At 36.1% G+C, this 27,305-nt stretch overlaps 1 protein-coding gene across 1 annotated transcript; it reads right to left on the reverse strand.

Annotated features, from left to right (window-relative positions):
• Positions 1-5,301: 5,301 nt before the first annotated feature.
• On the reverse strand, positions 5,302-5,991 carry LOC140631538 (large ribosomal subunit protein uL6-like). Its single transcript, XM_072822865.1, has one exon. The coding sequence runs from the start codon at positions 5,969-5,971 to the stop codon at positions 5,396-5,398; it is 576 nt and encodes a 191-aa protein (XP_072678966.1). The 5' UTR covers positions 5,972-5,991; the 3' UTR covers positions 5,302-5,395.
• Between the last annotated feature and the right edge of the window lie 21,314 nt (positions 5,992-27,305).

A 27,305-nucleotide genomic window follows, 5' to 3' on the forward strand; every position in this document is an offset into this window, starting at 1 on the left:
TCTTTGTTATACTTCCTGTAAATTTTTATGCACTTAAATATATATAGCAACATGCAAATATTTGAAAGTGCCTTTCACACTAAGATCAATTGTCTACCATTTTATAATGGCAAAGTACAATAGAGGAGAAATCCAAATGTCAAAATCCTGAGCTCTTTCAGCTGGGATCTCCACTACTCCAATGCCACTGGGAACAAATTTACTCAAAATTGCTTGACCAGACTAGGGGGGCATGGTGTTGATCGTGTTATGTAAATAAAAATATTTTCTCTCAGTCCAGTGACCTCAAGATATAATTTTTATTTGAAAGTATTGGATTATTTGGGGGGTACTTATCAAGGGTAAACTGCAGTCATTTTATTTTTGTTTCAGAAGCTATTTTTTTTTCTGCCACTCTATGATACTTACGTGAATTCAGCTTACATTTGTCAAAATACTTTGAAAGTGCTGCCAAAAACCTGCTTCCTCTAATGAAGCAGCTTATTCTATTGAAATACTTATTCCCCATGACTTTATAGTCTCTTTCTCCTTTTGCTCCCTGGAAATATCATCTTTTTCTACATTTAAGTTTCTTTTTAAGTCTATGACTCTAAAAATAATTTATAGCACACTTAGTTTAAATATCTTCTTGGGACTACTGTTTTGAAATAGATTTAATGGAATTTATCCTTTCCCTTGATAAATCTTATCTTCCTACCAAGTACTTAATTTTTTCTGTGTGTGTGTATGTGTGTGTGTAGACACACACACGATTTACCTCCTTTATATTCCAAAAAAATTAAAGCATCTTTACTTGTGGAAAAAATGATTAAAAAATACAGCTTACTATTTTTTTAATTTATTTTTTATTGGTGTTCAATTTACTAACATACAGAATAACCCCCAGTGCCCGTCACCCATTCACTCCCACCCCCCGCCCTCCTCCCCTTCCACCACCCCTAGTTCGTTTCCCAGAGTTAGCAGTCTTTACGTTCTGTCTCCCTTTCTGATATTTCCCACACATTTCTTCTCCCTTCCCTTATATTCCCTTTCACTATTATTTATATTCCCCAAATGAATGAGAACATATAATGTTTGTCCTTCTCCGACTGACTTACTTCACTCAGCATAATACCCTCCAGTTCCATCCACGTTGAAGCAAATGGTGGGTATTTGTCATTTCTAATAGCTGAGTAATATTCCATTGTATACATAAACCACATCTTCTATATCCATTCATCTTTCGTTGGACACCGAGGCTCCTTCCACAGTTTGGCTATCGTGGCCATTGCTGCTATAAACATCGGGGTGCAGGTGTCCCGGCATTTCATTGCATTTGTATCTTTGGGGTAAATCCCCAACAGTGCAATTGAGGAAGACACAAAGAGATGGAAAAATATTCCATGCTCATGGATTGGCAGAATTAATATTGTGAAAATGTCAATGTTACCCAGGGCAATATACACGTTTAATGCAATCCCTATCAAAATACCATGGACTTTCTTCAGAGAGTTAGAACAAATTATTTTAAGATTTGTGTGGAATCAGAAAAGACCCCGAATAGCCAGGGGAATTTTAAAAAAGAAAACCATATCTGGGGGCATCACAATGCCAGATTTCAGGTTGTACTTCAAAGCTGTGGTCATCAAGACAGTGTGGTACTGGCACAAAAACAGACACATAGATCAGTGGAACAGAATAGAGAATCCAGAAGTGGACCCTGAACTTTATGGGCAACTAATATTCGATAAAGGAGGAAAGACTATCCATTGGAAGAAAGACAGTCTCTTCAATAAATGGTGCTGGGAAAATTGGACATCCACATGCAGAAGAATGAAACTAGACCACTCTCTTTCACCATACACAAAGATAAACTCAAAATGGATGAAAGATCTAAATGTGAGACAAGATTCCATCAAAATCCTAGAGAAGAACACAGGCAACACCCTTTTTGAACTCGGCCATAGTAACTTCTTGCAAGATACATCCAGGAAGGCAAAAGAAACAAAAGCAAAAATGAACTATTGGGACTTCATCAAGATAAGAAGCTTTTGCACAGCAAAGGATACAGTCAACAAAACTCAAAGACAACCTACAGAATGGGAGAAGATATTTGCAAATGACATATCAGATAAAGGGCTAGTTTCCAAGATCTATAAAGAACTTATTAAACTCAACACCAAAGAAATAAACAATCCAATCATGAAATGGGCAAAAGACATGAAGAGAAATCTCACAGAGGAAGATATAGACATGGCCAACATGCATATGAGAAAATGCTCTGCATCACTTGCCATCAGGGAAATACAAATCAAAACCACAATGAGATACCACCTCACACCAGTGAGAATGGGGCAAATTAACAAGGCAGGAAACAACAAATGTTGGAGAGGATGCGGAGAAAAGGGAACCCTCATACACTGTTGGTGGGAATGTGAACTGGTGCAGCCACTCTGGAAAACTGTGTGGAGGTTCCTCAAACAGTTAAAAATATACCTGCCCTACGACCCAGCAATTGCACTGTTGGGGATTTACCCCAAAGATACAGCTTACTATTAATTCCTGATTCAGCTTTCCCTACTTTTCACATAATGATGACAACAGATAAATGTGAAAATTATCCACATATTGCTAGAAACTGAGAGACATTTTCACTAACTGAAAGACCATGGATTACATTCAGGAATTCCATGTGCAGCCTACATATGCAGAGCCATGGGAAAGAACATGGCCTGGTCTGAAAGAACATAAGAAGATGTTTTATCCTTTCTTCACTCTTCTCCCTATGCTCAGAAATGCAAGATCCCATTGAATAAAAGCATGGTGGCTCTAACTGTATTCATTGCAAGGCTGTTCCTCTGTGAAGTGGACAGAGTGCTGTTCTCCCAGAGTCTCCTTGAGTACCTTTCTCTACATATCCATATGGTGACCATGGAATCCAAAACCAAGCCAGAGCAGGAGCAACTGGTGGTGGCACACTGAATGCCAGGAAAAACAGTATAGACAGAATTAGCCTCAGATGCTGCAAACTAGCAGTTTTAGTGTTTTTTGTTTTGTTTGTTTTGTTTATATTTCATTTATTCATGAGAGAGAGAGAGAGAGAGAGAGAGAAGCAGAGCCAGAGGCAGAGGGATAAGCAGGCTCCCTCTGGGGAGCCCGATGCAGGACTCAATCCCAGGATCCAGGGATCACGACCTGAGCCAAAGGCAGATGCTCAACCACTGAGGCACCCAGGTGCCCCAGTTTTTGTTTTTTATGTGTTTAAAATGAATTCAGAAAGCCAGAGAACTAGGCATAAAAGCTAGGAGAAATCTCTCCTCAGTCCAACAGAGTTGCATATTAAGAAAACACAAATCTGCTTACATAGAGAAGAAAGGAGCTCATTAATGAGCTAATTGACCTCTAGATTTGTAAAGGGTAGTTGGCTAACACTCCAGTGAATTGCACAGACAAAGGCAACTCACCCATGTATCAAAGGGAAGATATCTAGGTTTATTTTTTATCTTTCAAAATGATTAACCAGGGTAGCCCCGGTGGCTTAGCGGTTTAGTGCCGCCTTTAGCCCAGGGCATGATCCTGGAGACCCAGGTTAAAGTCCCATGTTGGGCTCCCTGAATGGAGCCTGCTTCTCCCTCTCCCTGTGTCTCTGCTTCCCTCTCTCTGTGTCTCTCATGAATAAATAAATAAAATCTTAAAAAAAAGATAAGAAAAAGAACTTATCTTAAAAAAATGATTGACCAAAACAAAAGCAACATTTGACATACAAAATTTATGTATCTACTAAATACGTGTTGTGCCAATATTTGTTCTTGGCTCTTCAGATACCTTTAGGGAGACAGGAGGCAAAATTCACAAGGCAAAGAAGAGTAAAAATCCACTATCAGAGACAGAGAATAGATTGAGAAAAGATGACCCAGAATAAAAATTTAAAAAGCAGGAACATGAATAGGATCTTCATTAAAGGGATAGAGTCTTCATTAAAGATAATAAATAGAAGGTATGATAGACCCTCTTCTCTCTATTATTCTTTCTAAATCCCCTCTTACTCTATTTATTTGCTTTCTTCCATTCAAGTTGTTCCTGTGGAAAACTGTCCTCAATTCTCATTTCTAGAGAGACCACTAATCCCACCAATGACACCTAAGACCACCAATTCTGATGACTACCTCCATTCAAGATCAGCATGGAAATGTCTCTGCTTTATGATCAGCTTGTTAAGGGTTTCCTTCAGCAGAATTTTGGGGGTCTTAGCAATGAAAGTGAAGCTTTTATATTAGAGTTCCTTCCTGAGACTACATCAGCTGTTTAGGGAGGGGATTTGTCATGGGTTGGGTTGTGTCCCTCTCAAAAAAGAGAAGATGGAATTCTAATTCCTAATACTTCACTACATGAGCCTTATTTGGAAATAAGATCATAGATGTAGTCAGTTAAGATGAGTTCACACTGGAGTAGGTTGTGTCCTTAAACCAATATGGTTGGTATCCTTATAAGAAGAGGAATGATACACAGAAGGAAGGTGGCTATGTGAAACAAGGAGAATGTCATGTGAAGATGGAAGCAGAGATTGGAGTAATGCATCTACAACCGAGGAACACCAGGGATTGCCAGCCATCATCAGAAGCCAAGAGAGAGACGTGGAATAAATTCTCCCTCAGAACTATCAGAAGAGGGTGGCTCAGCAGCTGGCCATCTGCCTTCAGTTCAGGTTGTAATCCTGGGTCCTGGGATTGAGTCCTGCATCAGGCTCCCCACTGGGAGCCTGGGTTTCTCTGTGTGTATCTCCTGAACAAATAAATAAAATCTTAAAACTCTCAGAAGAAACCAACCTTGCTGCTCCCTTGATTTCAGACTTCTAGCCACCTGGTTTGTGGGACTTTGTTATAGAAACCCTAGGAAATGGATACAGGCTCTACACCTTGAACAATGGCTCCTTTCTTCCTGAATCCCTAGCAATTAGTCTTCACTACTTTTCCAAGTTTCTTGTTCACAGTTCTCCTTTCAAGAACTCCAGTGTCTTTTCTTCTAGACTTCACACAGCAGATTAACAGGGGCATATCCCTGATGCAGCCAAAGGACTGATTACATGTATTCTTAAAATATGTATACATATAATATGCATCATACTTTTTCTTTTAATATATTTTCACTATGATATATATTCAAAGATAGTATTTCTGTTTTCCATCATGCTTAGAAAAAGAAAATTATAGTGAGTAAATATCCCAGAAATGAGAGAAAGTTGCATGGTTTCATCTGTAAGGGTTTAATTAAGTTTTTTTCTTAGCTTCTACATTTAATTTTGTTTTTTTTTTAAGCCCCAAATCAGTATAGTTTTTATTGCATTCTTAAGGTATCACAAATAAGTCTGAAAAATCATCTGGCATCTTGCTGTTTCTTTTGCTGGACAACTCAGAGCTTATTCATCAGCCTGCTGAACTGTTCCATTTTCAGAAACATAGATACCACCCAAAATTTTTCTGATATCCTGGTTTTTAACAGTTGTCGCTTGCTGAATCGAGGCAGCTGAGTTCAAAACAAGTTCAATGTCATTTCCTTCAAGAATTAACTCATCTTTTTGGGCTTGAGATACAGAACAAGCAACACCTGGCCTCATCCGAACCCTGTGAATGTATTTTTCACCTAAGAAATTTCGGATTTCAACAAGAGAAACATTCTCCTGAATAACAACGTTGATGGGGAAGTGAGCATACACCGACCTCATCTTGTAACAGAAGCCCAGTGTCATGCCCTTGATCATGTTCTGAACGTGACTACAGATTGTGCAAATGGTAGCCAATTCTTTTCTATTTCCCCACCATTTGTCAGCTTGGAGCCTCTTCTTCTTTCCTGGAAGACTCAGTTCTATGTTGATGTGATTGAAGTTCCTTCGCAGAGTTCCTCTGGGGCCCTTCACGATCACAGTGCATCCCTTCAGGGTGATGTCGACATTTTCTGGAATGTCAACAGTCTTATTGCTGAGAATGGTCTTCATTCTCCCAATAGATGCAGCAAAGAGACACTCAACACTTAATTTTGAATCTGTGTTCACTTTTCTTAAGTATCCCATATATTGAGACAGATGACCTTATCCTTTTTCTTCCAAAATGATATCTAAACATGACACAATATTAAAAAATTATAGATTTTCCTTCTAAAAATGTATCTCAGTTGGAATTGGATAGAGCACAGTAACTCTATGAATGCTCAGGCTTATGGCATCGGCAAGGAGGAAGAGGTGTTAGGAACAAGGCTGCAGATGTAAGCCACAGCCTCGGTGATGGAAGAAATCTCTTCCTAGATGTGTAGTCTAACAAGTCTCATTTCTACCTTGGCTCTTTCCTTGTTTTAGCTTTGTCTCTTGTTCTAACTCATATATTTAATTCTCCATAAGCCAGTGATACTCATTGTGATTTCATCACAAACTTATGGACTCAAATATAGGAGCCCAATAGCATATTCTGGCATCTACATGTAACTTGTAGAAATTGGGATGCGTGTAAAAAAGAAATGCAACATCATACTAAAAAGTAGTCTAGTTTTAAAAGCTGTGTGTGTGTGTGTTAAAGTATCTTGCTCACATGCCAAGGGATTCATGTGAAGATGCTGAATATTCATTAAGGATTTTGTAGTACAAAATAAAATAATATCAGATTTCCAATTTTAAAAAAGTCTGGTGAACGTGACGTAGAGAGTATGAATTGGGGACAGATGATTCTAGTTGTTAATATGAATAATTGTAGTCAGTTTCAAAGTAAAAATTACACTGGACAATGTAAAACAGGCAAAGAAAACTTTATTCAAGACCATTGCAATAAGAGGAGAGAGACTACGCTACACTATGGTGAAACAAAAGGTAGGAGGCTTTTGAAGCACTGGGGTGAATTCGTGAAAAAAGTCCTCATGCATGTTAGGGTAGAGGCTGATCAATGGAATGAGTCAAGCACATTGTATTATTCCTGAGTTTGTGATTTTTTTCTGTGATTAGACCATTTGTGTTTGTTAATTGGTGTGTCTATCAAAGTAAGGCTACTATCATCCCTCCCTCAGAGACTGCAAAATAGAGGTGCTATCTCCTTCATGTTCTCATTTCAAAGAGATGGTTTCCAGGTCCTTGCAAAACACATTTCCTGGGTTGTAAAACTGGCAAGAGGCTAGAAGAAGATTTAAATATATTTCAAAAGAGCAGAGAAAGAATTTATATTCTGTAAGGTTTTTTTGCCTTTTTTTTTTTTTTTTAATTAATGCACTAAGCAAAGGAAGTCCCAAGACGTAGGGACAGAGAGAAGTCTGTTTAAAGTTAGTCAAGCTGAGTGAGTCATTAAGGACATTTTGGTCATTAGTCATTAACTTTTATTATATTTCTGTAATTGTGTTAAATTATTTCTTCAATAATCCTATTAAATCTTCAAGCAACATTATAGAGAAAGCATATATTTATCCCCACTTATAGATAAAGGGACTAAATCTTAACAAGGTTAAGTCAATTGCACAAAGTCATTCAGCTGGTAAAGAGCACAGTTACGATTTCGAGTCATATCCATCTGTCATTTGAAATCCATACTCTTCATTACTAAGATACATTGTCTCAAGACGTGAAGACCACTATGATACTATTGTTGTATGTAAGTTGAACAACAACAACAAAATCCTGAGGTCATGGCAATGAAGATGAAGAAGTAAGAAAAGATTTAATGGCCATTTGGTACTTAGAGCCAATAAGTCTTAGTGATCATCTGTATGTAAAGATGAAGCCTGTATTCAATACTGGGTTTCTGAATTTCAAAAATGAATAGCTCTCATGAAGACAGGAGAGATCTAAACAATAGTCTGAAATATCAAATGAATTAGGCTTGGGACAAGGTGAATCCATCTGTGAGGATTAAAAAGCCAAAGCAAAAAAGAGTAAGGGATGAAAATGTGGTACAGGCTCTACATAGACATAGAGTTGTAAATTGAAGCCATTAGGGTAGAAGCAATCATTCAGGAAGAGTGAGTAGTGAGAAGAAGACAGGATGAGAAAGGATATTTAATCAGGAACAAGAGATGCTTGAATTAGTCCGGTTAGCTCTGATGAAGGATGTTGTCAACTATGGGAAGTGCCATTGGTCTTAGAGAAACAGACATAATCTCAGTGACTGTGACTCCACATAAGGGGAGACTATAAAGTATGACCCAGCTTTGCTCTAAGGAGGAAAATAAAGAACTTCTAGAGAAATTCAAATACATGTGCAGAAGAAAATCTATGCAAGATTACTGTTGCAACACTGTTTATATAAGAAAATTGACAAGAAAAAAGAAAGAAAGAAACCATATCTATTTACAGTGGAATAGGTTTTAAAACGTATGGTTTGATCACAGGGTGAAATATACATATTTTCAAATGAATGAACTAAATATGCACATATCAACTTCCCAGAAAAACATAAGGCATGAAATAAAGGGATATTACAAAATTATAAGCAGAGTTTTATAAAATTTATGTATACACAAATGCACAATTAGACCCTACGTACATGCTCTAAATGGATGATTAACAAGCATCAAGATATGAATGGGAAGGACACACACATATAAATTGCCTATGAGATAGGAATCAAGAGAATGATTGGGGAAGGTTAAAAGAACATTTGTATTTACAGATATTTCACTGCTGATAATAGTAAATTATTAACTCAGACAAAATCTGAGGCTGATGATAAAATGTTTGGAGGAAATTGACAAAGAAAGTTTACAAAGCATCACAAAGCTACCAAGACAATGAGGAATGACAGGGCAAAGATCGGATGATGAAAGTACAACAGATGATGGGGACTGAGAGAACTGTACCACTCAGAGCCACTCTTGCTCTGGGACCATTTCCCAATAAGGAAGAAGTTGTAAAGGGGCAGAATTGCAATTCTGGTAATGTGTGAAGCCAGAGAGGTGAAAGTCAGAATCCAGGGCCTGCCCCAGTTAGGAACACTGGTAAACACCTCCCTCAATATGCTGTATGCAAGGGTGAACTGCATGAACTCTAGATGAACAACTGAGCTACGTGTTCTTTACATCATGTTAACTATAAATTCTTAAAGTTAGATAAGTGGATCCAAATTGCTAGCATAATAAACACCCAAACACTTTCTCTGGAGGAAGATGTAGTCATTGTAGAGATTGAATTAATTTTGAAAATAATTTTTCAAATGCAATGTCCCCCAAAACTAAAGTTTCTCTGGGCATATGTGGAGACAAGTCATTGTGAGCAAGAAGCAACCTAAACAAAAAGACAGTTAAAACAGTTAATTTAGGGATGCCTGGGTAGCTCAGTGGTTGAGTCTGTCTTCAGGTCAGGGCATGATCCCAGAGTCTAGGGATGGAGTCCCACATCAGGCTCTTTGCATGGAAGCTGCTTCTCCCTTTGCCTGTGTCTCTGCCTATCTCTCTTTCTCTCATGAATAAATAAATAAAATCTTAAAAAAAAACAGTTAATTTACCAAATTATGAGATAGACTTAAAAATACTAGACTTTTCTTGTTCAAGGAAATTCAAGCCAATCCTATTATGAGGCAACAGGAAATAGTAATGTACCTTAAAGAAAAAAAAAAACTAAATAGAAATTTTAGAACTAAACAATAAATATTATAAGAATTCAATAAATAAGTTAATTCAGGAGGTAGCAAATGATGGCCTATTGGTGAAATCTATACAATTTGTTTTCGTATGGCACATGAGCCAAGAATAGCGTTTACATGTTTTACAAATTAAATGTTTATGTGATAATCTACACAATATCCTTGATTTTGCTCCTTGACTGACAAAGCCTAAAACATTTACTCTTGTCCCTTAAGACAAAGTTTCCCAGCTCCTGGGAATGAATTATCACCAGAAATATCTCATTAAGGTTGAGCTTAGAATTAAAAAGATATCTTAAGGACAGAAGGTTCAAAAATACTCTCTGGAGTATGAAGTTTTTTGGAATAAAGCCAGGAGGACAAAAAGAGAATAAAAAATATAAGTAAGAAACAGAAAGGATACCTTGGGGGAAAAAATGACTAGCAAATAGCAAATATTTAATTGGAGTTTCAGAAGGAGAGGCAATGGAGAATAGATAATATTTAAAATGATTATAGATAAAAAATTTCCCACAGCTTATGAATGACAGCAATACTCAGATTCAAAAACCACAAAAAATCCAAATCTAGATAAATAAAAAAGAAGTTCGCACCTAGGCACAGCATAGTAAAATTCCATTAAAAAAAACTTTATAGGGCAGCCCGGGTGGCTCAGTGGTTTAGCATCCCCAGGGCGTGATCCTGGAGACCTGGGATTGAGTCCCACATCAGGCTCCCTGCATGGAGCCTGCTTCTCCCTCTCCCTGTGTCTGTGCCCCTCTCTCTGTGTCTCTCATGAGTAAATAAATAAAATCTTTAAAAAAAATGTATTTAAAAAAAAAAACTTTATAAAACCAAAGGTAAAAGAGAAAACAAAATCTACAAGGTAGGCAGAGGGGAAAATTATCCTTCAAAATAAATGCTAAGGCTTACAATTGACTTTGAAAAGCAAAAAAAGGTGATGATATGGACTTAAGTATATCCCCTGAATGTATATGTTGAAGTCCTAACCCCAGTGTGACTATATTTGGAGATGGGGCAGTTAAAGAGATAATTAAGGTTAAATGAGGTTGTAAGAATGGGGCCTTCATATAATAGGTCTGGTGACCTTATAAGAAAAGAAAGAGACACCAGAGAACTACTCCTCACCTCTGAGCATGCACAGAAGGCCATCTGAGGACACAGCAAGAAGGCAATAGTCCACAAGCCAGGAAGAAAGGTCTCCTCAGAAGCCGACCCTGATGGCTTCTTGATTTTGACTTCTAGCCTTCAGTACTGTAAAAAAAATAGGTTTCAGTTGTATAAGCTACAGTGTGTGGTACATTGATACTGCACTCCTAGTAAACTAATACAGTAACCAAAAGATAGAGAACTGTAGTCAATATATTGAGAAAAATATTCTCCACACTAAAATTCTATTATCAGCAAAACTGTTCTTTTAAAGATAAAGATAAAAACTTAAAAAATGTTTTCACCCAGAGATCTACATTACAGGGGATTTTAAATGGTGGTATAGCGAAGAGGGTTAGCTAACCAGCAAAAATATGCTGTCCTCTAAAATGAAGGGCTGTGAATGAAAAGCACTTCTCACGTCAGAGTCTATATATTTTCAGTCCCTTTTCATCTAGATGAGATGAAGTTGAGTAGACACAAGCAATGTGAAATTTAAACAAATTATTCACACCAAGATTGTTAAGTGTCTGGAATGGCTTCTGCAATTTCTATTTCCCTTCTTTGGTGACTTACAAGGCTATGTTTTGAAAATGCAATTATCATAAATTGGAAAGATTCTGGACCCCTGTGTCATCAATTGGAAGAGCCTCAGCTTATAACTTGATGTTTGGGCTCTCCCAAAATAACCATGCAATCATGAAGATCTTCATATTTACATGAGCAAAATCTGAAATTGCATTGTGTTAAGAATAGATGTTCGGATTGTTTGTCACACCACTAAACTTATGCTAGCTAATTAGGTTCTTGATTAAGCAAAAAAGAAATCCCAATGTGAGGTAAAAGAATACAGGAAGGAAGGCTGAAAATGGGAGCAAAAAAATGAGCAGATTCCAGTGAGACAGAAAGAAAAGATACAATAGACACATTTTTAAAAGACAGTAGTTCTTTGAAAATGTTTTTAAAATTAAAAAATTCCTGAAAAGATGGATCAAGGAAAAAAAAGTGAAAACATCAATTATTAATGTCAAGAATGAAACTGTGACTACCACTGTAGACTTATAGACATTTAGATACTAAGAAGATTATAGAAATTCCATAGAATCCACAAAGAAGTAATGGAACTAATAAATGAATTTAGCAAGATTGGAGGATATAAGGTCAATATACGAAAATCACCTTTATATATATAAAATGGCAATGAACAATCCCAAAATAAAGTTTAAAATATGTAAAGTAAATACAAAATACATTGATATTCAGAAATATATTTAGCAAAATATGCAAATTAGCTACAAAATAGAGCTTTGAGAAATTAAATCAGACTTAAATAATATGTATAAGACATTGCTATGTAAAATTCTAAAAGACATAAAATAAATGAAGAACTCATATATCAAGATATCCATATTCCCCTACTTCATCTAGCAAGCCAACACAATGCTAATAAGAATTCAACTGGGATATTTTGTAGAAATTGACAAGTTTATTCTAAAATTCCTTTAAAAGTACTAAGGACCTATAAAATAATAAAATAAAGAAAAAAGTTAAAGATTTTACCCTATCCAATTTCAAAAACTAGTATAAAACCACAGTAATTAAATGTGATAGTGCTATAAAGATAGACAAATATACTAATGGAACCAAAAAGAGAGTCTGGAAATAGACCCAAACATATATGTTTGCTTGATTTTTGACCAAGGTCTCAGTTTAATTCAAGAGGAGTGGTGCTAAAACAATTAGATATCTGTATGGAAGAGAATGAATCTTGTATTCTAATTCCTATAATAGATAAAATTAGTTAATATCAAACCATGAACCAGAGACCTAAATGTGAAAACTAAATTTTAAGCATCATTAAAAAAAAAGTAAATGAATATTTCTGACATTCGTCAATAATCTCTTAAGAAAGACACTAACTTAAAAAAAAAACTAGATATCATGAAACTTAAAATTTTCTTCTGAACAAAAATAGTTTTAAGCAAATAAAAAAGCAAATTACACACATAAAGAGAATACTAGAAACACATAATTCTGCATAGAACTCCTTTCCATAATACATGAATGACTCTTTAAATTCAGTAATAAAAAGATAATCAATTCAATAAAAACAGATAGCTTTACCAATAAACATTACAATGACCCTTAATTATACGAAAATCATTAGTTATTAGGGCAATGCAAATTAAAAGCACAAGAATGGTTTTAATAAATAGATAATATCAGTGTTAGCAAGGATAAGGAGCCAGTCAGGTTCCCATGCAGTCTAAAGGAACTATCACAACCAATACAGAAATTGATTTGACAGTTTCATAAAAAATTAAATGCTCATTAGTCTATAATCCCCAAATTCCTCACTTATGTAATCAATAAAGAAACTAGAAGAGAAATCTAAAGTAAGTATTATTACTAGCACATGGTATAAAATTAATGGGAAAAAAAAGATTTATATGCCTTTTTAAAAAGTCTAACATATTTATTGGAGTAACAAAGAGTAGAAAAAAATTAGAAAGAAAAAAATTTTGGCAAAGATAATGAAAGATAATTTTCTAAGTCTGTTCAGAGATATTAAACCACAAATTCAAGAGGTACTTTTAATCTTCAGTAGAATACATGAAAAGAAGCTACATCATGTACCTCATGGTAAAATAGCTTAAAATCACCCAATGAAATAATCTTACTTTTAAACAGGTCAAAATGAGACGATTTCATAATAGAAGACAAATAAATGAATCTTTAGACTGCTAAAATAAAATGATTTTCAAGCAGGCTCTGTACCTAACCAAATACCCTTCCAAAATATAGATTTAGAATAAGCCTCAAAAGGATCAAACATTTCAAATAACTGCATTACCTTCCAGAACAATGTCTGACACTCTTTCAAGGAATGCCAAAAGTGCAACATTAATAAATATAAAATTTACTGTGCCTGGCATCTAATCAAACATTGCTGTTATAAAAGGAGCAAGGAAATTTGGCCCAAAATCAGGGAAAAAAGTAGAAATAAGGCTCAGAAATAGTAGATAATGGGATTTTCAGACAAGAACATTAGAAATGTGATCATAAACATGTTCAATATGTACAAAGATTAAAAGGAAATTGAGAATATAATTTAAAAATGGAGGCTATAAAAAAGAACATCTATACATTTTTAAGTGCAGTTTTTGAGATACAAATTTTACTAGATGAAAATAATAGATTAGATACCTCAGAAGGAAATGCAAAATATCTAAGAACATAGCAACATAAATTACTTATAATGAAGATGGGGGTGGGGGAAAAGGGACTGAAATATAACTAAACAGGTCCTTGGGAGTCTACAGAGATATAACAAGCAGTCTAATGCTTTGGAACTCTAGTAGAAGAGGAATAAAGGTCAGAGAAAAAATACTTGAAGAAAAAATGGTTGAAAACTTTCCAAACTGGATAAGAAGTCTAAAGCAACAGGTTCAAGAAGCTTCACAAAGTCCAGCCAGAATAATTACACACACACACACAGCACACATCAAGGTGCATCATACCTCATATATTGCTGAACATTAAATATAGAGAGGAGGTCTTAAAAGAAAGGCATTCCTGCACAGAGGAATAAAGAAAGAACGTAGCAGATTTTGTGTCAGAATTATGAAAGCCATAATTTAATGGAATGCCTGTTTAAATGCTAAAAGGGAAAAAAAAACACTTATATCTAGTAAAAATTTCCTTAGAAAAAAGTAATATAGAGAACTTTTTAGATGAGAAAAAGCTTCCTGATGAGAAGGAAACTTAGATGTATCCTCCCAAAATAGCTGGAAATGGTAAGTAAGTAGATAAATACATCGGATATGTTAGAATTTCTTTAGAAGGTAACTTATGGTGTGCATGGATTACAATCTACTGCATGGATTAAAATATGAAAAAAGAAATAGCAATAAGTGTAAGGAATGAAAGGGTAGCAAAAGTATACTGTCATAAGGTTCTTACATTATAGGTGAAGTACTATAATGTACTTGAGGATAAACTGTGCTAAATTAAAGAGGCACACATTCTAAACACTACACACACACTAAGATACATAATAAGTCAACAGTAGAGAAAGAACGGAACCTTGAAATAATTAAGTGAAAGAAAGCATGAAGAGGGAAAAAAAATAGAAAATATACCACTACCACCCCCACAGAAACAAAAACAAACAAACAAAAAACACAGAAAAGAAGTGGTAAGATAATAGATTTCAATTCAATATATTGAATCTTATGTTTAATATGAATGGTAAAAACCTTCTAGCTAAATGGCAGATATATCCAGACTGGATAAAAAACAAAACTCAATTATATGCTACATATATGCAACTGGCTTTAAATATGAAGGCTCAGATAAGCAAATGTAAATGAATAGAAAAATAAATATAATGCCAATCCTAATATAAGAAAGTTGGAGTTGGGATGCCTGGGTGGCTCAGCGTTTGAGCATCTGCCTTCAGCTCAGGACGAGATCCCAGAGTTATGGGATTAAGTCCTGCATCAGTCTCCTGCATGGAGCCTGCTTCTCCCTCTGTCTGTGTCTCTGCCTCTCTCTCTCTCTCTCACTCTCTCTCTCTGTGTCTCTCATGGATAAATAAATAAAACATTAAAAAAAAAGAAAGATAGAGTTACTTCTTGCATACAAAGAAGCCTCCAGAAGAAAAATTATTACCAGGGATAAAAAGTGTTATTTCATAATGACCAATGAATGAATGAAGACATCAAATTCCTAAATGCCCATCTTAAAGCTCAAAAATAGAGCACTAAGATACATGAGGGTAAATCCTGATAGAACTAGACAAATTCACACTTATTAGAATTTCACTAGAGATTTCAATAGTTGTCTCTAAGTAACTTACAGAAGTAGTCAGAAAATCAATTGGTATATAGAAGCCTCTATAGTATCTAACTGACATTTTTGCCTGCCCAACCAGAGGGGGATATACACTCTTTCTAATAGCATGTGGAACTTTCAACAAATTAGACTATTAACCTCTAAAGAGTACTAATTAATTTAAACATTTTGAAATTATAAAGAGGATGTTTCTGACCACACACACACACACAAAATTAGAAGTAAATTATAGAGAAAGACCTGGAAAAACCTAAAATAATTGGAAATTAAACAAAACACAACTATATAATCACTGTTCAATTAAGAAATAACACCTTTGAACTGAATGAAAATCAAAGCATAATATATCAAAATTTGTATGAGTTACAATAAATAGTTGAGACAATATGGTGTTGGCATAACAATAACACCCTAATGTTGTAGAAGAGTCCAGAAATAAACTCAAATACATAGTTGCTTGATATTTGAAGAAGGTGCCAAGGTAGTTCAATGGGTAAGAGATGGGCTTTTCAATAAATAGTTTGGCAGCAGCTGGATATACATAAGGAAAAAAATGTGACTTTTATCTGAAGGTTTACAAAAAAAACTCATCCTAAATACTTCTAACGTAAAATGTACAAGATAAATCTCTAAAACTTCTAAAAGAAAACTTAGGAGCGAAATTTTTGCAGCTTTGTGGTAAACCAAAGATTTTGTAGGCCACAAAAAGTAGGATATGAAAAGAAATACAGTGATAAATCATACTTCCTTAATAGCAAAACATCTGATCTTCAAAAGACTCTATTATAAAAATATCTCCTTTACAATAACTTGCTACATTTTACTTCTGTTTTATGAACTTTCTGTGCATATTTCTTTTTTAAAAAAGATTTTATTTATTTATTCATCAGAGACACAGAGAGAGAGAGAGGCAGAGAGAGAAGCAGGCTCCATGTAGGGAGCCTGACATGGGACTTGATCCCAGGTCTCCAGGATCAGGCCCTGGGCTGAAGGCGGTGCTAAACCGCTGAGCCACCCAGGCTGCCCTGTGCATATTTCTTAAAACAAGAGCCAAATAAGGGGAAATTTCTATTTTATCTCCAAAGGTTATTTAATATTTACCTGAAGCAATATTATAAAAAATCTTACTATGGATCAGTACTATCTTAGCATGTTTGTAGTTACATTATCACTGATTTTTCTGACATCCTTTATATTTTTTTGCAATAAAAATATATGAAGATCATGTGATATGATGGATTCCATGTGATATTATTAAGAAATATGACATTTAATTGACCATATAATTGTGTTTATTTCTGGGCTCACCATTTTGTTCAGTTGACCTATGTCTCTGTTTTTATGCCACTACCATACTGTTTTGATTACTACAGCTTTGTAATATATCTTGAAATCTGGGATTGTGGTGCTTCCAAATTTGTTTTCCTTTTTCAAGACTGCTTTGGCTATTTGGGGTTTTCTATGTTTCCATACGACTTTAGAACTGTTTGTTCAAGTTCTGTGAAAACAATATTTTGGTATTTTGATAGGGGTTGTATTAAATTTATAGATTGCTTTGAATAGTATGGATATATTTAACAATATTTGTTTTTCCAATCCATTCATTTGTATCATTTTCAATTTCTTTCATCAGTGTTATATAGTTTTCAAAGTACGGGTCATTCATGCCCTTGGTTCAGTTTATTCCTAGGTATTTTATTATTTTTGGTGTAATTATAAATGGGATTGGGATCCCTGGGTGGCGCAGCGGTTTGGCGCCTGCCTTTGGCCCAGGGCGTGATCCTGGAGACCCGGGATCGAATCCCACGTCGGGCTCCCGGTGCATGGAGCCTGCTTCTCCCTCTGCCTGTGTCTCTGCCTCTCTCTCTCTGTGTGACTATCATAAATAAATAAAAAAATAAAAAATCTTTAAAAAAAAAATGGGATTTTTTTCTTAATTTCTTTTTCTGTTACTTCATTATTACTGTATAAAAATAAAGTGGATTTCTGTACACTTATTTGTATCCTAGCAGTTCTAGCAAGTTTTTGGTGGAGTCTTTCTGGTTTTCTATATATGTTATCATGCCATTTGCAAATACTGGAAGTTTGACTTCTTCCTCACCAATTTGGATGTCTTTTACTTCTTATTGCTCTCTGATGGCTATGGTTAGGACTTCCAATAATATTTTGAATAAAAGTGGTGAGAGTGGACATCCTTGTCTTATTCCTGACATTAGGGGAAAAGCTCTCTGTTAGCTAGCTGTGGGTGTTTCATATATGGCTTTTATTATGTTGTGGTAAATTTCCTCTAAGCCTACTCTGTTGAGGGTTTTTATCATGAATGGATGTTGTACTTTATCAAATGCTTTTTTTGCATCTATTGAAATGATCATATGGTTTTAATCCTTTCTCTTGATGATGTGATATATCATGTTGATTGATTTGTGAATATTGAGCCACCTTTGCATCCCAGGAATACCTGAAAAGATGCTCAACATTACTTATCATCAAGGAAAATGCAAACCAAAACTACAAAACTACTATACACACACACACACACACACAGACATACACACACACACACACACACACACACACACACACACACATATATAATGGAATATTACTCAGGCATGAAAAGAATGAAATCTTGCCATTTGAAACAACATGAATGGAGGTAGAGAGTATAACGCTAAGTGAAATAAGTCAGAGAAAGAGAAATACTATATGATTTCATTCATGTGGAGTTGAAGAAACAACAAATAAAAAAAAAGGAGATAAACCCCCAAACAGATCTTTAACTATAAAGAACAAACTGGTGGTTCCCAGAGGGGAGGTGGATGTGGGGATAGGTGAAATAGTGATGGGAATTAAGAGTACACTTAAAAGCCATGAGTAATGTATAGAATTGTTGAATCACTATATTGTACACCTGAAACTAATATAATACTGTATGTTAATTATACAGGAATTAATATAAAAAATTAAAATCCAGAAAGAGAATTTAAAAAAAATAAAAAATATGGCATTTAAAATAAGAAATATGGCATTTAAAATTATTTCTATACTACTCCTACCTTCACAAAACAAGAGCTGTTTATAAAAAAAAAATCTAAAAATGAAAGCTGTCAGTTAGCTTTTTATGATGGTAGGAAACTGCATATTTTTTCTTTAAAAAGTCTGTTAATTTTTGACTATAGTTTATGTAATTAGTACACATTACATTTGACACAATCAGAACAAATAATCTAATGAGCATCATAATTATGCTATTTCAGATATATTCAGGGTAGTGACCCATTCTTAAGAAAAGCTAGCCCTGCGCATTTCAGAAAAGGTCATCTTAGAGCTCTAAAGTAATGACCTTTCTTTGGGAATGACACAGACAAACAAGAAATGCCTGTTAAGACAGAATCAGGCTAAGGAACCATTCTCACCAGCAGATTTGCATGCTGCTAACAGTCGATTAATTCAGTGCTCACTGATGGCACAGTGTGGGTGTCATTAAACTATTTTTAATGCTTTGTACAGATGGCTTTAAATCAACAGCTTTAAATATAGTGGGACTCATATTTATGTTTGAGTGGCAGGTTGTCACTTACTTCTAATACTATTCTCATATTTTTTTTTATTCCAGTGCCAATTCATAAAATGCATAGCAGAATAAAATCTACCTAAAATTTTTATTAAGATATTCATTAAGGATGTCAAGTTTAAACAAAACATACACTAAAAACAAACAAAAAGTTTTGTTTTGTGGTGAAACAAAAATAAGAAGCCCATTTATTCAAATTAGAATATTTCACTATAGAACATGGGTTTGGGTTACAAAATAAAACCTAACAACCTATCTAAGAAGGCAATCTCGTTTAATGCAATACTGGGTTTTTTAAGTACCAACTTTTTAGTAGCTACTGTGACAGGAGTTGTACATGGCAGTGGACATTTGGAGAGAGAAAAGAAATGGCCCTTCCCTTGGAAACACTGCTCTATCCTTGTAATCTTTGTCATTTGTGGTGGTTTCTATTGGAAATACCAAATTTAGATTAAATACCCATGCCACTTCCCTGAAATGAAATCCATTTCAGCCCAGTTTAGCTTTAAGAGCACACCAATCCGATTTGGGTTTAACTTTCTGAATTCATGCAGAAAGGACTCCAGAATCACCTGTTGTTGCTTGACATGAACAGGCTTTTTGAGGAAAAACCAATGGCCAATGTCTGTTATCAAATCCAGTTCGGTGGATTTATGGACAAACCCTGTGACCTCTGGGACAATGAAGTGTTATAAATAGAAGAATGGGAGGGTAAAACATTAACTAAGAATCTTTTGCACTAAGTTATTAATTAAAAACAAATGGAAAGTTTTCATTTCTGGGAGGATAGAGTAGACATATTTTCCCCATTTCTTCCACTAAGTAAAACTAAAACAAATACAAAGAAGACTCTGAAAGATAAAGAGAAGGAAGACTGTCTAGAGGCCTCAGAACCTGAAGAACAAAAATGGTGGCGAATTTCCTGGGTTTTTGTTTTGCCTTATGTATCCCAAATTTGGAGCCTGAAGAGGTTGAAGAAACCAGCAACCAGAATATGCCTACATGTTCAGATGAAAACAACAACAAAATCCTGCTCTTTGTACCCAAAGGGCCCAAACAAATACAATATAGAAGATAGAAAACCCTGAGGCAGTAACTGTTCTACTCCAGCCAAAAACCACAGATGGTCTCTCCCCCATCCATTCAAGTAAAGGGTAAGTGAGGAGCCGAGACTTCTACTCTCTGGAAATTGTAAATGAAGTTCACTACCTTGGTCCCCACCAGAGTAGTGTCAGACAAAGATGAGAGGAGAATACTTTTATCCCTAATAGGTGGTAACAAGCCACCAATCCCTGATGAGATGTCGGTAAAAACCATGTGAGGCCCCTGGACTTTCAACACCACACCAGTCATGAGTCACACTCTGATTTCTCTCTTGGGTGGTGTCAGAGGAGGCCAAATGGGGAGTAAGGACTTTTGCCACCACTGAGCTATAAGACAAAGCCGCCTGCCACATTTCCCCCATGCTTTATTTCAGAAGGAAGCCATGATGGGACCAATAACAAGGGGAAAGTAAACAAACAATGTTGACCTAAGTTTTACACCTTACATAAAATTTAACTCAGGATATATTATCACAGACTTCAATGTGAAATGCAAAACAATTTAACTATTAGGAAAAAGAATAGGAGAAAGTCGGTGGAATCTAGGACTAGGACAAACATTCATTGTCCATAAGGATGATTCATAAAAGGAAAAATTGATAAATTGGGCCTTGTGAAAATTAAAAACTTTGCTCTGCAAAAGATCATGTTAAGAGGATGAAAAGACACACTACACATTAGAAGAGAGTGTTTGTAAACTGCATAATACAAGAAGAACGTTTTAACGCCTAGAATCTATAAGGAATTCAAAATAGTTTTAAAAATACAATAAGAAAATGGCCAAATACATGAATAGATATTTTGCTGAATAAGATAGATGGCAAATAATCATATGGAAAGATATGCATCCTCTTTAGATATTCAGAGCATACAAATACAAACGATAGTAAGTTATCCCTACCCACCTACCAGAATGGCTAAAATAGAAAATAATGGTACTGACAAATACTGATGAAGATGTAGAACTGGATCACTCATACATGAAAATGTAAGAATGGTATGCTGTGAAAAACAGTTTGGTAGTTCATTAAAAAAAAAAACAAACAAAAAACAACAACAACAAAAAAAAAAAAACTACCATAAGACCAGAAAATTGCAGTCTTGGACATTTATCCCAGAGATGGAAACTTATGTTCACACAAAAACCTCTGTATTAACATGTAGAAGAGCTTCGTTCATAACAGCCTCCAAATGGGGAGATGTCCTCGAATGGTTGAATGGTCACATAAACTATGGTATACACAGATTCTGTTCAAGGGAAAGAGATAAAGAACAGAGTACTCGTATACATAATCATGACAACCTGGATGAATTTCAAGAGAATTATGCCCAGAGAGGGGGAAAAAATCCCCCCCAAATTGCATACAGCATGATTTTGTTTAAACAGCATTCTTGAAACAACAACGCTATAGACGTGAGGACAGATTAGTGTTTGCCAGGGGTTAGGGCCACAGCAGGGGTGAAAGGGGAGTACGGCTTTAAAAGGGAAACACAAAAAAATAAATAAATAAAAAATAAAAATAAAAGGGCAGCACAAAGTGGCTTTGTGATAATCGAAGTGTTCTGTATCATCACTATGTCAACGTCTATATCCTAGTTATGTTGTCGTATTGTAGTTCTAGCAGACTTCACCATTGGAGACCAGTGCACAAAGGGTCCATGGGAATTCTATGTATTATTTCTTATAACAGTGTGGAAATCTACATTTATATCAAAATAAAACTTTAATTAAAGTTTTAATTTAAAAAATTATTTTTTTTATTAAAAAAAAACAGGGGACAGCCCACATAATAAATTAGAAGATAGTGCGTGGTGGTGAAATGACTATATAAGCAAAGCGTTATTGAATTGAGGAATGCAGTCAAACCCAACAGATGAGGTTTAGGGATGGCATCTCAGAAGAGGGGGCACGCAGCCAGGCCCATGGAACTAACAAGGTCCAAGGTCCCCACAGGCAGACTCACGGCCAAATGATGTCAAAGGTAGCATCCGAAGAGCCTGAGGATGGTGGCCGAGTAAAGGGGTAGGATGGGGACACTGTCTGAGGGTCATTTCTAGGAAGCAGCTTCCACAGGGTTAGAAAGGACAAAGACTGGAAATTTCACAGTTAAGAGGAATGTGTTCAGTGGTGAAAGGTGTATCAGAACTGTGATTTGTCAGTGCCTTGAGGACAGGGACGCCTCTGACTCAATATTGTGTCACCAAACCACTGTGTACTACCTGGTGCACAACACAGGCCTCATTAAATTGGCTGTGGCTGATTCCACTAAGGCGGGGGGTTGACTGCGCTCTGCTAGGAGAGCAGAGCAGGAGCGCAGGCCCCAAGAAAGCCTCAGGTCTGGAATACGTAGGAAATGAGAGTAGAAACTCATTTCTTAGAGACGGAAGACAGATTTCTGCGGGCAATAGAGTCAAAGGGAAGTGAAAAAATAATCTCTTTTAAAAGACTTGGTTCGGAAGGTGAGAATGAAACTGAAAATTAGAAGGCGAGGGCACATTTAATACTATGTTCTTTCTGTGGTTTTAAGATGTGAGAAATGTGGACGTGCATCTTCGCCAGAGCAACAAGAGCCAAAGAGTTGGTGAAAAACTGAAAATCCAGGAGAGGAGATGAAAGGTAGATATGGAAAGGAACCTGAAGGCGTCCACTGGATGCAGATGTTTGTAGGTGGAGAGGTAGGAGTGCGTGCCAGATGGCCTCTATTTTTCACTTAAGTGGGAGGTTAACTGTGCTCTTCTAGGAGAGCAGAGCGGGAGCGCAGGCTGGAAGAAAGCCTCAGGCCTGGAATACATGGAAAATGAGAGAAGAAACTGAACCACAAGCATAAACTCATTTCTTAGACACATTTATCTCCACTTGAGCCACACACACCTTTACTCACCGATGCATGCTTCTTCCCTTTGAAACTAATAACCCCAACCCCAAATGATGCATGTCTCTTCTGAACCAGTTTTTTTTCTGCTCCCAATAACCGAAGACCAAACGGGCCATGTATAAATGTCTGGAGCTATTTTCCAAATCGTATCTAATCAACACAGCATATTCTTGAATTTCTGTAAACATATTGTTTTTCCAAAGACATAGTTAGGCATTATATTTTGTTCGAGGACGGAACAAATGGAGGAACCTCGAGATGGATTTGCTCACTTGCCTTTGTAAGTGCCCTCCAGTGAATACAAAATATCTTATGAGTCATAGGGCAGCACGACCTATTTTTAGACAAATACTCTTGTAAATTCATACGCGATGGTAGAAGGGTATTTTAAATCCTAATTGAACTAAGCCATCTCATTACCTGGCTATACTGACCGATGATGAGCGTTGCCATGGTGATGAGGCAATCAAGTTAGCAGGCCCTACTGTGAGAATTTTCTATTCCAGATGCTTTAGCAAGTTTCATCTAGCTCATCTCCAAACGCTTTCTAATCAGCGGGGAGACAAAGAAAATGATTCAGTGATACAGAAATAGGCACCACAAAGGAATAAAAGGTTTTTTTTTTTAAACAAATCTAATGACAAAGTATACTGACATATAATTTACAAAGGAAGATTTTTTTTAGTTCTAATGCTTTAAGCTTCTCGACAACAAATTAAAACTTTTCAAGCTACATGTATCAATTTTGACATTTTAAAATTTTATCCAAATTCAAGTAAGAATCAGAGCTTAAACAAACATTTTATTGTCTGCACAACTGGTCTCAAAGAAAATTATGGCTTGTGCTATCAACTGAACTGTGCCCTGTCCTAATTCAGATGTCAAAACCCTAATTGTCAATGTAGTGGTATTTTGGAGATGGGACATTGGCAGATAATTAAGTTGAGATGAGCTCATGAGGGTGGGCCCCCCCTGATGGGATTAGTGCCCTTAAAAGAAGAGGAAGAGACACCAGATGATTTCTCTGGCTCCCTCCCTCTTTCTTTCTCTGCCTGTCTGTCCCTTCATCCTGTGAGGACCCCAAAAGTCTGCTTATCCTGCAAGCCAGAAATAGAACGCTTACAAGGGAAGGGAATTAGCACTTTAATCTTGGAATGTCCAGCTTCCAGGATTGTGAGAAATAAACTCCTATTGCTTAAGCTACCAAATCCATGGTGTTCTGTTGTGGCATCCTGGGATGATAATATGGCTTGTTTGGGGAATACATCTTACAACTTGATGGAGGTCAGATATTGACAAATAATAAGTAATTTCCACGCTTAAAAATAAATCTAAGAGCAAGAGTTCAGAGTAGTTTCAATTTTATCTCAAAAAGGGAGTATGGAGCTATAAAAGCTGTGTCTGAAACTATAAAAAAATTTAAAGTTTTATCACTTCTATATGTTTGCTATTGTTATCTTCTTAGTCTAAGTGGCAATACAAGCTTGCAAATTCTAAAGTATAAAATTGTGTTTAGGAGCAGAAAGAAGAGGAAGAACCCAAAAAAGTATATCCTTTTTTTGGTCATTTGCATTATGGGAGGAAAATGGAATAGAATGCTTATGACAGGATTTAGTAAGAAAAGTTCTAGATAAAAATGGCAGTGGATTAACCATGCCAGTCAGTGTCTTCTAAATCCCATTATATTTTCTGCAAAGGCATACTAAAATATAAAACAAAGATGAACAATCACACTGCAAACACTAAAGAATAGAGGACAATATGCCAAATCTGGAGTTCACTTCTACTAACTGGATTTCCTATGTGCTACAAAGGTAAGTATCAGCTCTGGGTTTTTTTTTTTTTTCCTTAAAGATTTTATTTATTTATTTGAGAGAGAGAAAGAGAGACCATGGGTGGGGGAGGAGCGGAGGGATAAGTAGACTCCCTGCCAAGCAGGGAACCAGATCCAGGACTCAACTGGCGACTCCAGAATCAGGAACTGAGTTGAAGGCAGGTGCTCAACCTTCAGAGCCACCCAGGTGCCCACACTGGCCCTGTTTTATTTCACTGGTGGATGCCCAGAATCTAGGATCGCCCTTGGCACTCACGAGGTTCTCTGTAAACATTTGTCATCGCCATGGTTCACAAGACAGCTACTGGGAATTGATAGAGAAGAATCTCCTTTTGAACCACACAGCATATATTTCCCCCTCGACAGCATCATGGACAGCTTCTAAAGAAAACAGACAAACATGATTCTCCATCCCAACGTGACACTGGGGTTATGCTGACCAGAGGAAAACCCACTACACAAGTGCTATCATCTAAGCCATTCAGAACAGACTAATTCTTTTCAAGGACTTATTTCTCTTTAACAACTGTTCTTACATTTATCTGCTCCATAATTCCCAGGACTTCGCCAGGCAATAACAAGAGAGGTGTGTACGGTGGTGTGCTGCAGCACGGTACACAGATACAGATACCCAGAGATTCAGAGTTTGAGATGGCAAAATTTATTAATTAATTCTGGGTTATTTAGATGTTCACCTACTACATGATACAAAGCGGATGATAAAAAACTTTGGCTTCTTTGGCTTATCTCTAGAACTGAACTGTCAGAGGAAAGAAGGTTCAATTGGAATTCATTCCAACCCGTCCCTACAAAAAAACAAAAACCAAAAAACAAACCCAGTACCCCTTGATGTGGCAAACCAGAATGGAGTGGGATGCTTAGTCGTATAACCTGCACCTTTAGATCTGAGTGGGAAAAGGGGATAGCATCTAAGTGAACAATAAACACTGAGGCTAGGGTCACTGCATCCCTGCTTCCTGGAAGCCGACGTCAGAGCACCAAACTATGAATTGAGCAGAACACTGGTGAAAGCAATGATAAACAGGACCTGTGCAATGCTAGTTTGAAACTTGGAAAGAATCTCAGGGAAAACATGATTGACGGTAATTTTTCTAAAACGCAAAAAAGAAAACAATATATACGTGTGTACGTTTATCACCAATGACTGTGTTATTTTCTTCTTCCATGTGCTAAAAACATAGATGGTTTATTCAAAAAGAATTAAAATTGTAACCTCTAATATAAAATTAAGCCTTCCTCAAACTATGACTTCAGCCAAAATATGTAGTATAAATGTGTAGAACATGGGTTTTGTTGGTCGCTGATGAACCTCCTTATCACTGCCTAATTAGCAATGCTGTCATTCTGTGGGAACTCTGACAGGTTTAGACAGCTTTTGACAATCTTTTAAGTTTGTTTTGCTGATGTCAATGAAATACCTTTAGTAAAACGTGGTATGTCCTGAACAAAGAGAAGGGGAGCTCTCAGTAAGAAATTGAAGTTGGAAGGATCATTTGCATCACTGACCTATTTTTTTTTTCCCCGATGCAAATCACTGACCTATTTTACCAACTACTGGCCCACTGCCCTGAGAGATACATAATCAACCCCCACACCCCAAATGATTTCCCATTCCCTTTCTCTAAGATAATAACTGTGTCATGTTCTTTCTTCCCCTATCTTCATTTCCTGTCTCACCACCCAAACAGAAAGCCCATTTATAGTTTAGATTAGGAAATACTGATGTAACGAATAAAAGGAAGAAAAGGAAGAATGGAATGCTAATTAGCGAAGTGTTCAATAGACTCTTTGTTCCCTCATCTTTTCTATTTGAGTCCCATTTTTCCCCTTCAACTCATACCTCTTCCAAAATTATCATACTCTAAGTTCTTATCAACTCATTCTTTTTTTTTTTTTCCCTTCTCTTTTCTCTACCTCCCCATAAACCTCCATAACCTGGGCTTTCTATGATGCTGGCGAGTGTTTTTATTTGGATGACCATATTAACACATGGAGTAACCTTTTCCAAAAATTCCTGTGAAATCAATTACTAGATTTTCTTAGGATATGGGATAAAGTTGCTGTAGTTTTTTATTTTTCCTCCTCCACCTGTAAGTATCAAAAATATCCCGACAAAAATTGAGAGGGATAGCTTAAAGAAAGTTCCATTTCTCTACTTTTCCTTATTCTTCTCCTCTGCATTCAACCACCTACTAAGCTGAATATCTTTTAGAACAACAGATACTAATATCGCAGTAAATAAAATTTTGAAAATATTTCTGGAATTAGTTTTATGAGACATAAAATTTGGGGCTAAGTACTCTT

The sequence above is a fragment of the Canis lupus genome, chromosome 4 (genome assembly GCF_048164855.1).
Source record: "Canis lupus baileyi chromosome 4, mCanLup2.hap1, whole genome shotgun sequence".
In the NCBI taxonomy this organism is placed as follows: domain Eukaryota; kingdom Metazoa; phylum Chordata; class Mammalia; order Carnivora; family Canidae; genus Canis; species Canis lupus.